The sequence below is a fragment of the Salmo salar genome, chromosome ssa18 (assembly GCF_905237065.1).
Source record: "Salmo salar chromosome ssa18, Ssal_v3.1, whole genome shotgun sequence".
Taxonomy (NCBI): domain Eukaryota; kingdom Metazoa; phylum Chordata; class Actinopteri; order Salmoniformes; family Salmonidae; genus Salmo; species Salmo salar.
The window spans coordinates 38,246,229-38,266,255 of NC_059459.1; the positions used below are offsets into that span (position 1 = coordinate 38,246,229).

At 45.2% G+C, this 20,027-nt stretch overlaps 1 protein-coding gene across 4 annotated transcripts in view; it reads left to right on the top strand.

Annotated features, from left to right (window-relative positions):
* The window catches only part of LOC106577339 (paladin), a 169,523-nt gene extending 151,202 nt beyond the window's left edge, over positions 1–18,321 (top strand). For all 4 annotated transcript variants that reach the window (XM_045701092.1, XM_045701090.1, XM_045701091.1 and 1 more), the window contains one exon: positions 14,445–18,321. In XM_045701092.1, coding sequence (XP_045557048.1) covers positions 14,445–14,594 — 150 coding nt within the window. In that variant the 3' untranslated portion in view covers positions 14,595–18,321. The remainder of the gene's footprint in view (positions 1–14,444) is intronic.
* The last annotated feature ends 1,706 nt before the right edge of the window (positions 18,322–20,027 follow it).

Genomic DNA, 20,027 nt, shown 5'->3' on the forward strand with positions numbered 1-20,027 from the left:
CAGTCTGAGGGAAGCTGACTGTTACTGTCCTATAGGACCAGTCTGAGGGAAGCTGGCTGTTACTGTCCTATAGGACCAGTCTGAGGGAAGCTGGCTGTTACTGTCCTATAGGACCAGTCTGAGGGAAGCTGGCTGTTACTGTCCTATAGGACCAGTCTGAGGGAAGCTGGCTGTTACTGTCCTATAGGACCAGTCTGAGGGAAGCTGACTGTTACTGTACTATAGGACCAGTCTGAGGGAAGCTGACTGTTACCGTACTATAGGACCAGTCTGAGGGAAGCTGACTGTTACCGTACTATAGGACCAGTCTGAGGGAAGCTGACTGTTACCGTCCTTTAGGACCAGTCTGAGGGAAGCTGACTGTTACCGTCCTATAGGACCACGGAGGGAAGCTGGCTGTTACCGTCCTATAGGACCACGGAGGGAAGCTGGCTGTTACCGTCCTATAGGACCACTCAGGGAAGCTGGCTGTTACCGTCCTATAGGACCACTGAGGGAAGCTGGCTGTTACCGTCCTATAGGACCACTGAGGGAAGCTGGCTGTTACCGTCCTATAGGACCACTGAGGGAAGCTGGCTGTTACCGTCCTATAGGACCAGTCTGAGGGAAGCTGGCTGTTACCGTCCTATAGGACCAGTCTGAGGGAAGCTGGCTGTTACCGTCCTATAGGACCAGTCTGAGGGAAGCTGACCGTTACCGTCCTATAGGACCAGTCTGAGGGAAGCTGGCTGTTACCGTCCTATAGGACCAGTCTGAGGGAAGCTGGCTGTTACCGTCCTATAGGACCAGTCTGAGGGAAGCTGGCTGTTACCGTCCTATAGGACCAGTCTGAGGGAAGCTGGCTGTTACCGTCCTATAGGACCAGTCTGAGGGAAGCTGGCTGTTACCGTCCTATAGGACCAGTCTGAGGGAAGCTGACTGTTACCGTCCTATAGGACCAGTCTGAGGGAAGCTGACTGTTACCGTCCTATAGGACCAGTCTGAGGGAAGCTGACTGTTACCGTCCTATAGGACCAGTCTGAGGGAAGCTGGCTGTTACCGTCCTATAGGACCAGTCTGAGGGAAGCTGGCTGTTACCGTCCTATAGGACCAGTCTGAGGGAAGCTGGCTGTTACCGTCCTATAGGACCAGTCTGAGGGAAGCTGGCTGTTACCGTCCTATAGGACCAGTCTGAGGGAAGCTGGCTGTTACCGTCCTATAGGACCAGTCTGAGGGAAGCTGGCTGTTACCGTCCTATAGGACCAGTCTGAGGGAAGCTGGCTGTTACCGTCCTATAGGACCAGTCTGAGGGAAGCTGGCTGTTACCGTCCTATAGGACCAGTCTGAGGGAAGCTGGCTGTTACCGTCCTATAGGACCAGTCTAAGGGAAGCTGGCTGTTACCGTCCTATAGGACCAGTCTGAGGGAAGCTGGCTGTTACCGTCCTATAGGACCAGTCTGAGGGAAGCTGACTGTTACCGTCCTATAGGACCACTGAGGGAAGCTGACTGTTACCGTCCTATAGGACCACGGAGGGAAGCTGGCTGTTACCGTCCTATAGGACCAGTCTGAGGGAAGCTGGCTGTTACCGTCCTATAGGACCACTGAGGGAAGCTGGCTGTTACCGTCCTATAGGACCACTGAGGGAAGCTGACTGTTACCGTCCTATAGGACCACTGAGGGAAGCTGACTGTTACCGTCCTATAGGGCCAGTCTGAGGGAAGCTGACTGTTACCGTCCTATAGGGCCAGTCTGAGGGAAGCTGACTGTTACCGTCCTATAGGGCCAGTCTGAGGGAAGCTGACTGTTACCGTCCTATAGGACCAGTCTGAGGGAAGCTGACTGTTACCGTCCTATAGGACCACGGAGGGAAGCTGACTGTTACCGTCCTATTGGACCAGTCTGAGGGAAGCTGACTGTTACCGTCCTATAGGACCACTCTGAGGGAAGCTGACTGTTACCGTCCTATAGAACCACTGGAGGGAAGCTGACTGTTACTGTACTATAGAACCACTGATGGAAGTGCTGAACCTAATATGAGGAAGCTTTGCTTTAAGGCAATCATTTCATTTTCACTCCAGCCCAATCAATGTCAGGCTTATCAATGCCTGAATCCCAAATGCACCCTACCCCTTTATAGTATAGTGCACTGATTTTGACTAAGTAGTGAAAAGTAGTCCACTATAAAGGGAATAGAGGGCTGTTTGGGACAAGAACAGGTTTTGAAAGCATCTGTTTGTAGTGTTCTAGAGAGAATAGATGGCCGTTTGGCACATGGTCAAAATGGTCAGGTTTGGAAAGCGTTTGTTTGTAGTGTTCTAGATGGAATAGATGGCCGTTTGGGACATGGTCAAAATGGTCAGGTTTGGAAAGCGTCTGTTTGTAGTGTTCTAAAGGCGTTTTGGAGGAAGTAGAGTAAAACATGACATATTGATTAATCTACAGTTCCAATATGTTAACACTAAGACGGCTGGTTTAGCTGTACGGTTGGTACGACTGCACTGCCTCTGGATGTGTCCCAAATGGCACCCTATTACCATAGGGCTCTGGTCAAAACTAGTGCACTATATCCTGGGGCGGAAGGTAGCCTAGTGGTTAGAGCATTGGGCCAGTAACAGAAAGGTTGCTAGATCGAATCCCCGAGCTGACAAGGTAAATATCTGTCGTTCTGCCCCTGAACCCTGTTCCTAGGCTGTCATTTTAAATAAGAATTTGTTCTTAACTGATTTTTTATTTCACCTTTATTTAACCAGGTAGGCCAGTTGAGAACAAGTTCTCATTTACAACTGCGACCTGGCCAAGATAAAGTAAAGGAGTGCGACACAAACAACAACACAGAGTTACACATGAAATAAACAAACGTACAGTCAATAACACAATAGAAAAAAATCTATATACAGTGTGCAAATTAGGTAAGATTAGGGAGGTAAGGCAATAAATAGGCCGTAGTGGTGAAGTAATTACAATTTAGCAATTAAACACTGGAGTGATAGATGTGCAGAAGATGAATGTGCAAGTAGAGATACTGGGGTGCAAAGGACCAAAAAATAAATAACAATATGGGGATGAGGTAGTTGGATGGGCTATAAAACAGATTTAACTAGACTTGCCTAGTTAAATAAAAATAAAAAATCAGGTTCCATTTAGGCTGAAGACACACATGACTCTACCATTGCAATATGTTAGACTAAGGTAGGTGATTTAGTTCTAGGTATTGCTGTCCTTTCCTTCACCATCCTCCTGTTACAAACAGTGGAGCAGCAATAACAACCAAAAGGGATCAAACCTTAAAACATCCTAATGTTAATATGACCGTACATATTGCTCTGTTCTCCGCCCCTGTTCCTCCTGTCTCTGAGCTAGAATAAACCGATTTGAACAGATCCTTCGTCCCACTATAAAAACATTGAATTCCAAAATAGACCGGAACAATTGCTATGAAAACAGTTGTTGAATACAGAAATATGTGAGGTCGGTGGTTTGCTCAGTCGGTTGGGGCTATATCCTTCCTGTTATGATTAGGTGGAATATACACTGAATGAACAAAACATTAGGAACACCTTCCTGATATTGAGCTGAACCCCCTTTTGCTAACTTTTGAGTTTGGATCCCGCGACGCAGTTGGCATCAGTTGCTGGGACTGCTACTCTCTGTCCAGTGATCCTGCCGATCAAGGCCGGGTCTGAGGAGTTATTTGGCGTAGCAGCTAGCTATCAAGCTAGCAGGGTTTTCTTGAGGGCTTGAATGCAGCCCGCGACGTGGTTAGCCATTGTGGCTGGGACCGTGGATTGTCCCGGGTTTGTGGCTGTCTAGATCCCTGCTGTTTGTTGTTGTATTCAATCTTCCCTGTGACCAACCCTGTCTGGAACTGTGTGGAATAACAGTATAACCTACGTTGATAGCTACCATGACAAAGACCAAAGCCGGTGGGAGTACCGTTGAGGACAGTGGTGTCTCTCTATCACAGGTAAAGGATCTTTTAATCGAACAAAAAGAGTTCTACATGCAGTTGTTACAACAACAAGAAAATAGCTTCAAGTGTTTTGTCCAAATACTGGTGGATTCAACTAATAAAAGAATGAACGACCTGATCAGAGACGTCCAGGACCTGAAGAACTGTTGCAGGAGAACGGCAAGATGACCGCAATCTAAGTAATTGAGAGAGGACATCAGTTCTGCGTGTGAATCCATGATAACAATGACGGAGACATCAGATTATCTTGAGGGACAATCAAGGCGGAACAACATGGTTGTGGACGAAATTGCAAAATCTCCACATGAGACCTGGACAGAGTCTGAGGACAAAGTGAGGTAAATGATCTATGAGAAATTGAAGATGGACCATGGGAAGATTGAGGTGGAGCGCGCCCACAGGACTGGAAAACCCACCACAGGCCCAGGTGACAGGCCCAGTTCCTGAGGTTCAAGGACAAGGTAGCTGTTCTGGAAAGGGCCAAGAACCTGAGAGGAACGTACCGTGCATTTGGAAAGTATTCAGACACCTTGAATTTTTCAAAATTTTGTTACGTTACAGCCTTATTCTAAAATAGATTGAATATTTTTTTCCCACATCAATCTACACACAATACTGCATAATGAAAAGGCGAAAACAGGTTTCTATAATTTTTTTTGCAAATGTATAAAAAAACAGAAATACCTTATTTACATAACTATTCAGACCCTTTGCTATGAGACTCGAAATTGAGCTCAGGTGCATCCTGTTTCCATTGATCATCCTTGAGATGTTTCTACAACTTGATTAGAGTCCACTTGTGGTAAATTCTATTGATTGGACATGATTTGGAAAGGCACACACCTGTTTATATTTGACCGTGCATGTCAGAGCAAAAACCAAGCCATGAGGTATAAGGAATTGTCCGTAGAGCTCCGAGATAGTGTCGAGGCACAGATCTGGGGAAGGGTACCAAAAAATGTCTACAGCATTAAAGGTCCCCATGAAGTGGCCTCCATCATTCCTAAATGGAAGAACCTGAAACCACCAAGAGCTGGCTGCCCGGCCAAACTGAGCAAGGGCCTTGGTCAGGGTCAGAGTTCCTCTGTGGAAATGGGAGAACCTTCCTGAAGGACAACCATCTCTGCAGCACTCCACCAATAATTTCTTGAGGAGGGGAGCGACCCAGGCCATTTTGAAGTGAGGGGACACAGCCAGTGGTCAGGGAGGAGTTGATGAGGGAAGTGAGTAATGGAAGAAGGTCTCCAGAGATGGTCTGGAGAAGGGAGGAGGGGATGGGGTTGAGCGGGCAGGTTGTCGGGCAGGTTGTCGGGCAGCCGAACCCCACTAGTCACAGGATTTAATTTGAAGAGAGAGGGGAGAAGGATGTCTAGGCGTAGGGTAGTTCTGTGTGAGTGGGACCAGCGGACTCAATAGGCTGAGTGAATAAGGAGCGGATGTTGTTAACCTTCTTTTCAAAGTGGTTGACAAAGTCATCTGAAGAGAGAGAGAGAGGGAGGGAGGGGATGGAAGATTACGGAGGGAGGAGAAGGTGGAAAGAGTTTCCTAGGGTTAGAGGCAGAAGCTTAAAATGTAGAGTGATATAAAGTGGCTTTAGCAGTGGATACAGAGGAAGAGAAGGTCGAGAGGAGGGAGTGAAAGGACAATAGGTATTTTAGAAGTTTAGTTTTCCTCCATTTTCGTCAACTGCCTGCAGTCCTGTTCTGTAAGCTCGCAATGAGTGACTTAGCCACGGAGCAGGAGGCGAAGGCCTAGCCGATCAGGAGGAAAGGGGACATTGCGAGTCATAGGATGCGGAAAGATTAGTAGGCAAACAGCCTCTAGGGACTGGGAAAGGGTGAGGTCAAAAGAGGCAAAGAGGGGAAAGAAAAAGTTGGAAATAAATTAAATCGGAAGGCAGACGATGGGAGGTTGAACCGCACAGTACGAAGAGCGGTGAGCCATCGTCAGAAAATGAAATTATCAAGGTGTCAAACTCATTGAGGAACTCTCTAAGGGCACCTGGTGGGCGATAGATGACAACAATGTTAAGCTTGAGTGAACAAGTGACAGCATGGAACTCAAATGATGAGATAGACAGGTGAGGAGGGAGAAAAGAGAAAATCTCCAGTTAGGAGAAATGAGTAGCCCTGTTCCACCACCGCGACGACCAGATGTTCTCAGACTATGAGAGAAAAAGTAGTCAGATGAAGAGAGAGCAGCTGGAGTGTTCTCCTATGTGTTCTCTGGGGTGAGCCAGGACTCCGTCAGGGACAAAAAGTCTAGGGACTGAAGGGCAGCATAGGCTGAGATGAACTCTGCGTTCTTGACCGCAGATCGGCAGTTCAAAACGCTGCCGGAGGCCAGGAATACCTCATGGGTTGTGTTCGCAGGGTACACTAAATTAGAAGGGTTGCAGCCAAGGGGTGGGTAGCGTCTGTAAAGCCTACAGGGAGAGGAGCAAACTGGCATAGAAAACACACACATAGTTGCCAAAGCTACAAAAGAGCAAAATTAGATTCATCTGTAAATAACTAGGTAAGATACTGAAGTGAGAGAGTGGAGCCTTCCTCTCTTTCCTTCCTCCAATAAGCATCATTATCTAGTAACAAACTCCATTATCTAGTAACAAACCACCTTATCTAACCCTATTATTTAGCAACAAACCCACATAATCTATTAACAAACCCACATGATCTAACCCCATTATCTAGCAGCAAACTACATTATTTAGCAACAAACCCACATTATCTAACCCCATTATCTAGCAACAAACCCACATTATCTCGCAACAAACCACATTATCTTGCAACAAACCACATTATCTTGCAACAAACCACCATTATCTAGCAACAAACCACCATTATCTAGTAACAAACCACATTATCTAACCCCATTATCTAGCAACAAACCACATTATCTCGCAACAAACCACATTTTCTAGCAACAAACCACATTATCTCTGGGCTAATGTTAAAAGTAGTGCACTATATAGGGAATAGGGTGCCATTTGGGACAACCTCTGGGTTGTCTAGCGGTTAAGAGCGTTGGGCCAGTAACCGTAAGGTGGCTGATTCGAATCCCTGAGCCGACTAGGTGAAAAATCTAGCGACGTGACCTTGAACAAGGCACTTAACGCAAATTGCTCCTGGATGTCTCTGGATAAGAGCGTCTCCTAAATGACTAAAATGTAAATGTGTTCTCCACATCAACAAACAGCACATGGAGCACGGCGTCACAGTGGTGAGGTGGATGGGATACAATGACGCACGCTTTGGTTCCCGTGTTCTTGTGGTTCTTCAATGATCTTTTCCATTTTGGGTTTGTTTTCGTTGATCTGTTTGTATTTCTTTGAATGGTTTTCTTTGGTTGTGTGTCTTTTTGAGCACACAGACAGACACTACTATCTATTAGAGAGCAGGAGGAAATGTATGCATTGGATTCCTACTGACCAACACATCAACAACTTTGACCTTTTGTTATTCTTTGGTTTTCTTTGGTTGTGTGTTTTGAGCACACATAGAGAACAGGGGGAAATCAAATGTTATTTGTCACATGCTTCTTAAACTGGTGTAGGCTAACAGTGAAATGCTTAGTTACAGTAGGGTACCAGGCCCTTCCCAACAATGCAGAGAACAAAATATACAAATTATCACACAAGGAATAAATCCACAATGAGTAACAATAACATGGCTATAAACACAGGGTACCAGTACCAAGTCAATGTGCAGCGGTAATAACATGGCTGTATACACAGGGTACCAGTACCAAGTCAATGTGCAGGGTTAGAGGTAATAACATGGCTGTATACACAGGGTACAGGTACCAAGTCAATGTGCAGGGGTAATAACATGGCTATATACACAGGGTACCAGTACCAAGTCAATGTGCAGGGGTAATAACATGGCTGTATACACAGGGTACCAGTACCAAGTCAATGTGCAGGGGTAATAACATGGCTGTATACACAGGGTACCAGTACCAAGTCAATGTGCAGGGGTAATAACATGGCTGTATACACAGGGTACCAGTACCTAGTCAATGTGCAGGGGTACTAACATGGCTATATACACAGGGTACCAGTACCAAGTCAATGTGCAGGGGTAATAACATGGCTGTATACACAGGGTACCAGTACCAAGTCAATGTGCAGGGGTAATAACATGGCTGTATACACAGGGTACCAGTACCAAGTCAATGTGCAGGGTTAATAACATGGCTGTATACACAGGGTACCAGTACCAAGTCAATGTGCAGGGTTAGAGGTAATAACATGGCTATATACACAGGGTACCAGTACCAAGTCAATGTGCAGGGGTAATAACATGGCTATATACACAGGGTACCAGTACCAAGTCAATGTGCAGGGTTAGAGGTAATAACATGGCTGTATACACAGGGTACAGGTACCAAGTCAATGTGCAGGGGTAATAACATGGCTATATACACAGGGTACCAGTACCAAGTCAATGTGCAGGGGTAATAACATGGCTGTATACACAGGGTACCAGTACCAAGTCAATGTGCAGGGGTAGAGGTAATAACATGGCTATATACACAGGGTACCAGTACCAAGTCGATGTGCAGGGGTAATAACATGGCTGTATACACAGGGTACCAGTACCAAGTCGATGTGCAGGGGTAATAACATGGCTGTATACACAGGGTACCAGTACCTAGTCAATGTGCAGGGGTACGACGTAATGGAGGTAGATATGTACATATAGGTAGGGGTAAAGTGACTAGGCATAAGGATAGATAATAAGCAGTAGCAGCAGCATACATGATGAGTCAAAAGAAACATGTAGGTATTACAGACTGGGTCAGGGAGAGGTTGAAAATGTCAGTGAAGACACTTGCCAGCTGGTTAGTATATACTCGGAGTACGCGTCCTGGTAATCTGTCTGGCCTCCCCGTCTGGAACAGCTGGTGCTCTTATGCATGCTTCAGTGTTGCTTTCCTCGAGGCAAGCATAGAAGGCATTTAGCTCGTCTGGTAGGCTCGCATCACTGGGGCTTCCCTTTGTTATCCGTGATAGTTTGCAAGCCCTGCCACATCCGACGAGCGTCAGAGACGGCGTAGTAGGATTCCATCGTAGTCCTGTATTGATGCTTTGCCTGGTGCGTGTGCGTGTGTGTGTGTTGGAGTCGGTACATTCCTTTGCCATGAATTGATGTAGGTTGAAGTGGTACGTCAACCAAAGATGTTAAAAAGCTACCAGTGTGTAACATCCACATACGTATCATTAACTAGGCCACATTGCCTCTGTATGTACCGGTATGTTCGTTGCATCAGAGGAATATTATCAGAGGAAATCTGAAATGCCTGTTTTGCGGACGAGACGTGAGGTGGTTCATTGTACAATGAACAGGTTTGTGTATGGCGGATGCCACAGATGCCTCCCGGAGGGGCAGCCAATCAGTCAGCCCAGCTATTTTGATGTGTGCTACAGTGGCCTCCCTGTTCACCTTACCCGCCTGGTATGTGGGGCCTTTCACATAGTCGACTGTGGGACAAGACCCTAACTCACAGACACACAGACGTGCACTCGCGCACACACACACACACTCACCTCACTACCCCTGTACATGCATTGGCGCCAGGCTCCTAATGAGTATTGGCCTGTGGGATCTTCTCAGTAGGAGATGAAAGACCAAGTCTGCCAGCTCTGCTCACTATCACAACTACACACTGGACAGTCAGTCACCGAACAGACAACACACAGGCAGGCACACTTCAGCCAGGGCCCAGGGCCCAAACCATTTCATAAGAAGAGAAGGGGATAAACACCTTCCTGCCCGTGATGGCTTCATTTTCTGACTCCAGAGAGAGAGAGAGAGGGAGAAAGAGGGGGGAAAATACTTCTTTATTCACCGGCGATGCTCACCTTTGGCTTGAGTCAGCTGAGGCTCACATGCTCCCCAATACCCAGACACACAGAGTTCTCCAGTAAGGGCTAAGTCCCCAAGCAACCTTTTAACAGAATGGACCTGGAGTCGTACCGATGGACCTGGAGCCATACTGATGGAGTAATACTGATGGACCTGGAGCCATACTGATGGAGTAATACTGATGGACCTGGAGTCATACTGATGGAGTAATACTGATGGACCTGGAGCCATACTGATGGACCTGGAGTCATACTGATGGACCTGGAGCCATACTGATGGACCTGGAGTCATACTGATGGAGTCATACTGATGGACCTGGAGCCGTACTGATGGACCTGGAGTCGTACTGATGGAGTCATACTGATGGACCTGGAGCCATACTGATGGACCTGGAGTCATGCTGGTGGACCTGGAGCCATACTGGTGGACCTGGAGCCATACTGATGGACCTGGAGCCATACTGATGGACCTGGAGCCATACTGATGGACCTGGAGCCATACTGATGGACCTGGAGCCATACTGATAGACCTGGAGTCATATACCTCTGCTGGACCCATTCTTTAGTGGAATTATTTTAATGTTAAATCTATGGATTCCTGGTCAGTTGGGAATCAAACTTATAGACTCTTGGTCAGTTGGGAATCAAACATGCTGTATGGTCAGTTTGGCTGGACCCATTCTGTAGTGTTTCCAGTTAGCTATGGGTCATTGGGGGATTTGTTTACTGCAGAGTTATGTACTGACTTTGATTAGTGCCTTCATCTTAAGGTGAGAAAACCACCTAACTGCAAGTCACTCTGGGTAAGAGCGTGTGGTAAATGACTATGTAAATGTCTCTGTGTTTCCTGGATAGTGAGTACTATGCTACACCATTGATGAAACTGTACATCTTGTTTTGTTCTGAATGAGTCAGCTTAGAATGGATAAGGTCTCATGGATTCTTGCTGAGTTGCTGAAAATATTTCTCCAACAGTGACACAGTAGATGGTTGAAAATGCTTGCAGTGCTACATAATCTGGGTTCAGTTGGAGCATTCAATGTAGCATGGTCAGAGACAAGGCCACAGCATTATACCACAAGGTCTGCTTTCTTTGCTGTCTTACAATGCTGGCTTTCTAAGCTATAATCAATGGTTGAAGAGTAAGTGATATTGCCAAACAACGATTATCTCAACCATTGTTCCCCAATAGGTCCTTCAGCATGTTTCACATACCCAACAACTCTCCAGCAGAGACTGAAAATGGCTGGGTTCCAAATGGCATCCATAGGGCTCTTAGTCTGGAAAACCCGACCCCAGGCAACAGGGACATGGGTCTGGTTTCAATGATGGACTCTTTTGGCTCAGAGGAACCATGCCCACATCTCTACTTTATTCACTTAAATAAAATACTAAATAGTAACTAGCCAGATGGAGATCAGAGTTTTTTCTTTCAGGAGTGCATTTTGTAATTGGCTACTTGCAAATTTGCATCAACTACCTTCACTAAAACCACTACAAAGGCTTTGCCTGGAAACTTTGGTTTTGAATCGCAACGTTGTGGCTTGTGATTTGTTAGGAGAGTTGCCTGTCTGAAGAGGACCCACCCCAGAAGTTGCCAAAAGAGTCCGTCATTGAAACCAGACCCTAGTCACTGTTGCCGGGTCGGGTTTTCCAGACTAAAGGGGCTCTGGTCAAAAGTAGTGCACTATATAGGGAATAAGGAATATAGGGCTCTGGTCAGAAGTACTACACAATAAAGGGAATAGGGTACCACTGTTTGGGACGCAGACAATGTCTTCAGCAGTTTCTCCATAGACTCATATGGCCTCCAGAACCTTATTGTTTACCCTTTGTCATTCCCGGTGCATCTTTAAAGCAAATATTGGAATGTAAATACCTCATTAGCACCCCATATCTTCTAGTAACAGCATTTCTGATTCCACGTAGGCTAAATGTATGTAAATGTTAAAACCATAGCCGTCTGAGTTTAATTTATCCGAAGTATATTTGTGGTGAAAAAAAATGTAGGTCAAATAAATAGTGAGTAAGTGACCAACTTCAAAGAGCTACCTGATCTAAACAGAACTGTGTCTGAAATGGCACCCTATTCCCTATATAGTGCACTTCTTTTGACTAGGGTCCGCATAGGGAATAGGGTCCCATTTTAGACTCAATTCTATTTAGATTAGGTAGCTCTTTGAAGTTGGTCACTTACTCACTATTTAGTTTTGTTCAGCCAAGTCAAGACTTATCTACTTTGATCAAGTCAGAGCAGCGGATCTTTCAGTGTCACAGAATAATTGCCAGACACCCTGTGGACTGAGCAATTTGCTGGATTAGTCCATAGGCATTGTATATGTTTATAAATCATTGGATTAGCCTACAGGCTAGTTAAGTCTACAGGCTAGTTAAGTCTGCAGGCTAGGTAAGCCTACAGTTAGTGTGTGTGTTGGGGTCCTATTGGGCTCTCGTTAGGATGGAGGTCCTCTTTTGGTTGATTAGGGCTAGGGTCCTAATGGAGGTCCTCTTTTGGTTGGTTAGGGCTAGGGTCCTAATGGAGGTCCTCTTTTGGTTGGTTAGGGCTAGGGTCCTAATGGAGGTCCTCTTTTGGTTGTTAGGGTTAGGGTCCATTGTAAATGGCAGGCAGAGTCAACTCAACAAGCTGTGATCCTTTTAATGGTGGTACTGCTTACCATCAGTGGACAGTTACACACAGTTTGTTGACCAACCATGAGTCAGCTTGACCCATCTCCAGGTCTCTAGGGAAGTCAGGGCTTCACTGCTCCAGTTCTCTAGGGAAGTAACCTCCTCAGGGCTTCACTCCTCCAGTTCTCTAGGGAAGTAACCTCCTCAGGGCTTCACTGCTCCAGTTGTCTAGGGAAGTAACCTCCTCAGGGCTTCACTGCTCCAGTTGTCTAGGGAAGTAACCTCCTCAGGGCTTCACTGCTCCAGTTGTCTAGGGAAGTAACCCCCTCAGGGCTTCACTGCTCCAGTTGTCTAGGGAAGTAACCCCTACAGGGCTTCACTGCTCCAGGTCTCTAGGGAAGTAACCGCCTCAGGGCTTCACTGCTCCAGGTCTCTAGGGAAGTAACCGCCTCAGGGCTTCACTGCTCCAGTTCTTTAGGGAAGTAACCCCCTCAGGGCTTCACTGCTCCAGTTCTCTAGGGAAGTAACCCCCTCAGGGCTTCACTGTTCCAGTTCTCTAGGGAAGTAACCTCCTCAGGGCTTCACTGCTCCAGTTCTCTAGGGAAGTAACCTCCTCAGGGCTTCACTGCTCCAGTTCTCTAGGGAAGTAACCTCCTCAGGGCTTCACTGCTCCAGTTCTCTAGGGAAGAGCTGGAGCAGAAGGTGAATGTTGCTTCTCCACCTTCACAGCGGAATACTAGACTTACGTGTTGCCAGGCTGATAAGGAGAGCGAGACCAGGTGTCGCTCAGAGAGCGAGGCCAGGTGTCGCGCAGAGAGCGAGGCCAGGTGTCGCGCAGAGAGCGAGGCCAGGTGTCGCGCAGAGAGCGAGGCCAGGTGTCGCGCAGAGAGCGAGGCCAGGTGTCGCAGAGGAGAGTTGGGTCAAATATCAATTTTTTTCTTCAAATATTAAAAAACATGTTAATTGAATTAGCTGTAAGTAGAATTGAAAACAACTGTGTTGGTTCAGGAGGAGCCAGAAGGAGGAATAATGATGTATTATCCACTATCACCAGGAAACAGGGTCATTTGGGTTCAGCTTTATCCTAAATCAAGTGTTTGATCTAAAGTGCACCGTTCCTTTTCTGTTGCTCATGTGTTGATTGTTACTGTAGGAGCATTTGGCTTCACGAGACAATTCTGTTTACATCCGACTGCTTGGAAGGAGAGAGAGAGGGAGAAAGAGAGAGAAGGAGAGTGGGAGAGAGAGAGAGAGAGCAGGAGAGAGAGAGAGGGAGAGTGGGAGAGAGAGAGAGAGAGAGAGAGTCTCACCCGCAACCTCTGACGGTGGCTTAAGAGACGTGAGAAGTTTATGCTTCAGTAGTAGGTCTAAAGGTATTTTTGGGCAACCTCTAGAGAATATACTGTAGTGTAAAAACGCTCTAAAGTGTATCATTCCTGTTCTGTTGGTCATGTGTTGTTTCCTGTTTCTCTCCTCCTGCATAGTTAAAAACCACTGTGTTGGTCAGATAGAAGGACCAGTAAAACCACTGTGTTGGTCAGATAGAAGGACCAGTAAAACCACTGTGTTGGTCAGATAGAAGGACCAGTAAAACCACTGTGTTGGTCAGATAGAAGGACCAGTAAAACCACTGTGTTGGTCAGATAGAAGGACCAGTAAAACCACTGTGTTGGTCAAATAGAAGGACCAGTAAAACCACTGTGTTGGTCAGATAGAAGGACCAGTTATGTAGGATGTTAACAGAACATTGACCCTGTGTATCTCCTGTGGTTATGTAGGATGTTAACAGGACATTGACCCTGTGTATCTCCTGTGGTTATGTAGGATGTTAACAGGACATTGACCCTGTGTATCTCCTGTGGTTATGTAGGATGTTAACAGAACATTGAAAGTAGAGTTAAATGCAACTGTTTTTGTCAGAGTGTTTCTCTCCTCCTGTGTTCCTCCCGTTTCTCCTGCTGTGGTCTTTACACATTGTGTTTCTCTCCTCCTGTAGGTGGCAGCCAGGGCCGGGGTGTACGACCTTCTCAACCAGCTGGGTTTCTCTGAGTTTGAGAACCTTCGGGACACGCCACTCGCCAGGCTCCGCTGCCGCTGGCAACGACAGAACATCCAATCACGTCCCTTCAGGGGGGCGTTCATCTGAGCTGAGGAGATCACTGTGAACTGCCAGACTATGGCTGCTTCTGAAATGGTACTCTATTCCCTATGTAGTTCACTACTTTTGACCAGAGCCCTCTGCACTCTAAAGGGATTAGGGTGCCATTTTATGCAACCTATGTCCTCCTGTGCTTTTCTTTTTTTATACCTTTAAAATGCAATAATGCTTTGTATTTTAAAATGTAATAATGCTTTGTATTTTACCCTCATCACTCCGATACTTTATTATTATAATAGTGTTTTTTTTCAAACCCACTACCAATGTTATTTAGTATTTGAATGGATTACTGTTTTAGTACTGTCAGTTGGTATTTCCTGGTTCTGATGCGTCTGCTCTGACTGCCGCCAAGATTCAAGCTGACATTTAGACTCATTTGCTCTATTGTTTCATTATTAATATAGGAGGAGAATTAATTCATATTTTGTCCTTTTTGTTTAATGAAAGAAAAGGCGAGAACTGCCTCACTAGTATGGGCCTATAGGTTTATCAAAGGAGGTGTATATTCACCTGGCAGAACAAACAGATTAGGGGTTGAAATGAAGGTTTTAAGTAGGTTACTTTTAGGGTTAGAAACAAGGGTTATGTTAAGGTTAGTTTGAGGTTACGCTAAGGGTTAGAGGTAGGGAAAGGCTTAAACTTTGGGTTAGCGGAACTCCACCTCCATAAATATTCTGCCGGTTAAATAGACACTACCTTAACCAGAAGACAGAATTGTATTTGTCTGTACTAGAATGTAACTGCAGACTTTTAAAATGACAGCTTCTTTGTTTAGATTGAATACATTTCTGCTACTTTTAATTAACATACAGTATCAGTGTCTCCAAGTCCACTCCCAAGTATTCGTTTGCCAAACTGCTGTAGATGCTGCCAAAGCTAAGCTTCTGCTCTGTGTTTTACTGCTGTTTGCTTGTGCCTCGGTCCTCAGTTCTTCACAGACGTTTCTCCAATCATTAAAGGGGTAATCTGCATAAGGTTCATCCATTTTTAAATATTTTTTCAATAATGATATATACCAATTGATCCTTGAAGAATATAACTTATAAATGCCTCGCGTTAATCCAACTGTCGTACCCCATCAGAACCCAAAATATACGCTTGTTTTACTCCAAGGTTTGTAAACGATGTCAGTGTAAACACTGTATAGCCTCAAAACATGGTTAAACTATAATGTTGATATCATGGATGGTCTGTCCTTGTATCCATGGCGCCGTCTATGAATTTGAGTGGTTACATTTTTCCAGCACCATCCCTCTGCCTTTTACCAAAACAGTGGTGGGGTGGACAGTGTGTTTTGAACTGTGAATTTCCCCTTTTTAAAGGGTTAATATGGGATTGAAACAAGAACAAAGCCGTCTCTCTACCACCTGTTTCGGTAAACAGCTGAGGGATGGAACTGGAGAAATGGAACCACTCTCAAATTCACAGACTGAGCTCTAAGCAGTGACCATATATGTACTAATCCCAGATTCTTCCTTTAACTGATATCTCTGCATCCTTGGAACAGCTGCTGAAACCATTCATGCAACCCACTCATTTGAGGTTTCCAACTTCAGTAAAAGGTGCCCCCCCCCTCTTGGGATATTGGGTGTGTCCCAAATTTCACCCCATTCCAAACAGTAGTGCACTACTTTTGATGTGGGTCCATTGTGCTCTGGTCAAAAGTAGTGCAGTAACTAGTCGTCCACCCCCACACGGTGTCCTCTTCTCTCCCGTCTCCTGCCGTCTTCTGTCTGTGTTGTTATGAACTGCATTTTTAGGTGTTTGTCAACAAAATATGAGGCTATTTTGAAAATCAGCCTCCAAGAACAGATCATTAAATATATATATATATATATTGGTCAGTAAATAAATGCAGTTTGTTTTCACAAAAAGTCAGTTCTGAGGGCTTCTGGGAAGGATGTGTCCTTTAGGAGGAAAGCTATGGCCTGAGGGACAGTCTGTTTGTACTGTCATGCCAACTGCTTGGCACTCATTGTCATACCAAACATGTTTTTCTTGACAACGACAGCAGTGGAGTTAGCAAGAGCACAAACAGATCTGGGATCAGGAATGTTATACCCCAAAACAACAAACTATTATCATTAAGCACACTAAAGCTATGTAATGGTTATCAAATGTCCGTCGACAGGAATCCGCTTCAGCTACTATCATGTATTGTGTAAGCTATACCTGATACTTACATGTTTTTACAGTATTTCTAATGCCATAATGAACATGCTTTAGGAGCCATACAGTAGATCCTGCAAATATAGCCAGCCAGAGTACAGTGATAGTCTGCAGAACAACAGTAGTCTGTGGATCAGGCTGGTGTGAAACTGTAGAAACAACACTTACTGTAGGTTTGCTATTTGTGAACTAAATTATTCCAACACAGCCTCGAATGCGTCCCAAATGGCACCCTATTCCCTTTTTAGTGCACTGCTTTTGACCATGGTCAATAGGGAATAGGGTCAGAAGTAGTGTACTGCGTAGGGAATAGGGTGCCATTTGGGACACAACCCCATCTCTCTGTGGGTGCAGGATCTGTTTTGCATTAGAGGGCTGAGGGATGACTGTTTTATTGAGCAGTCCTGGGTTGTATTCACTAGACACCGAATGGAAGAAAACGGACCAAAACGGGAAAGGACTACCGGAACTTGTCCAATCAGAAACGCACCTTTTCGTTGGCAAAACGTTTTCAATTGCAAAAAAGCGTTTTGCTACGGTGTGCACACACGAGTAGGACTTAAAGCTGTCGTTAATGGACAATGGAGAGGCCGGACTTAAGTCTCCATGACTCATAACCATAAAGGGTTGGGGGGTTTCTGTGATGTCATTGGGCGTGCTCCACTCCCCACTCCAGTAGGAACCAAATGATACGTCCGGGCCGGATGGCCTTGGGCAGAAATCTACATGTGGAAGCTGCCACGTCAACCATATTTTAGTATCAATTGGTAATGGTTACTGATACTCTTTCTCCATTGGCAGGACTTCCTGGGTGACATTTGGGCCGGCACCCGATTCCCTGTATTGTGTACTAATGTTGACACATTTTGTCAAAAGTAGTGTACACTATGCAGTGTACTACATAGTGAATAGGGTGTGATTTGGGATGCACACTTACTATATCTTACACCCACAGGAAGGGCTGTATAATAATGTGTTCATGATAGCAGCAATGCATTCCTGCTTGTAATGCAACCATCATTCAGCTTTGAGAAACATCCAATGTCCAATCAGTTTACCATGTTCTTTACCTATCATCATACATTACTATTTAAACAGCCACGTTACTGCTCTCCTTATCAAATACATCATGCATTACTATTTAAACAGCCACGTTACCGCTCTCCTTATCAAATACATCATACATTACTATTTAAACAGCCACGTTATCGCTCTCCTTATCAAATACATCATGCATTACTATTTAAACAGCCACGTTATCGCTCTCCTTATCAAATACATCATACATTACTATTTAAACAGCCACGTTACCGCTCTCCTTATCAAATACATCATACATTACTATTTAAACAGCCACGTTACTGCATATCGGTTGTTATGAAGGAGCTATTAGAAGTGTGTATATATAAATGCATTTTATTTGAACATTGTCCAGTACAGAGATGATGGGGTTTATGTTCATTTCATTCCATTGCATTTTGACTCCATTGTTAATCTTTTTTTATTTGTTTTAAAGCTAAATAAATAAATATGAAAATGAATTCAACAACAGCATTTGTCCCTTTTTTGTGAATATCGTCCCACTAACTGTACCTCATTATACTGTACTTTCTTTCATTGTTAAATTTTTTTTTAACCTTTATTTAACTAGGCAAGTCAGTTAAGAACAAATTCTTATTTTCAATGACGACCTAGGAACAGTGGGTTAACTTCCTGTTCAGGGGCAGAACGACAGATTTTTACCTTGTCAGCTTGGGGATTTCGAACTTGCAACCTTTCAATTACTAGTCCAACACTCTAACCACTAGGCTACCTGCCTCTAACCACTAGGCTACCTGCCTCTAACCACTAGGCTACCTGCCTCTAACCACCAGGCTACCTGCCTCTAACCACCAGGCTACCTGCCTCTAACCACCAGGCTACCTGCCTCTAACCACCAGGCTACCTGCCTCTAACCACTAGGCTACCCTGCCGCCCCAGGTGGCTCTTCCAGACAGCTTGGATTTTCCTGCCACACACGTTCTCTAAGATATTGCAGTCTGTTCCAGGGCAGAGACTTTCCTGCCACACACATTCTCTAAAATATGATGTTCCAGGGCAGAGATTGTCCTGCCACACGTTATCTAAGCCGAGCGTAACTGCTGTGCTCTGTCCAACCACTCTGAAGGTCTTCTGTCAGATAAGAGGGAGACGAATAAAGGCTCCACTGGCCATCCAATCACACACATCCGTTTGACTTGTTCACCTCGAGTCTATAGAGACCAGGGCAGGCGAGGTCTGATGCCGACTTGTATGTATACTGTACATTGACCTTGTACATGCTGACGAGTTCTTGCTGACCTCTTACCAGTTCCTGTTACCTGAATGAATACGTTTCTAACCTCAAGGGTCTTTTCCTGGTAAAATGCCACCAAAATAATCATGAATTTATTGCATGTCATATACTCAGTCTCCAGTATTGGGAATGTAGACTACTGTTTCTTGAGAGGAGTCTAGAAACAGACGGCGTTGAGAAGGATCACAGAGAGGAGTCTAGAAATGGACAATGGTGAGAAGGATCATAGAGGAGTCTAGAAATGGACAGTGGTGAGAAGGATCATAGAGGAGTCTAGAAATGGACGGCGTTGAGAAGGATCATAGAGAGGAGTCTAGAAATGGACGGCGTTGAGAAGGATCATAGAGAGGAGTCTAGAAATGGACGGCGTTGAGAAGGATCATAGAGAGGAGTCTAGAAATGGACAGCGTTGAGAAGGATCATAGAGAGGAGTCTAGAAATGGACGGCGGTGAGAAGGATCATAGAGAGGAGTCTAGAAATGGACGGCGTTGAGAAGGATCATAGAGGAGTCTAGAAATGGACAGTGGTGAGAAGGATCATAGAGGAGTCTAGAAATGGACAGTGGATGCGAAGGATCATAGAGGAGTCTAGAAATGGACAGTGGTGAGAAGGATCATAGAGGAGTCTAGAAATGGACAGTGGTGAGAAGGATCATAGAGGAGTCTAGAAATGGACAGTGGTGAGAAGGATCATAGAGGAGTCTAGAAATGGACAGTGGTGAGAAGGATCATAGAGGAGTCTAGAAATGGACAGTGGTGAGAAGGATCATAGAGGAGTCTAGAAATGGACAGTGGTGAGAAGGATCATAGAGGAGTCTAGAAATGGACAGTGGTGAGAAGGATCATAGAGGAGTCTAGAAATGGACAGTGGTGAGAAGGATCATAGAGGAGTCTAGAAATGGACAGTGGTGAGAAGG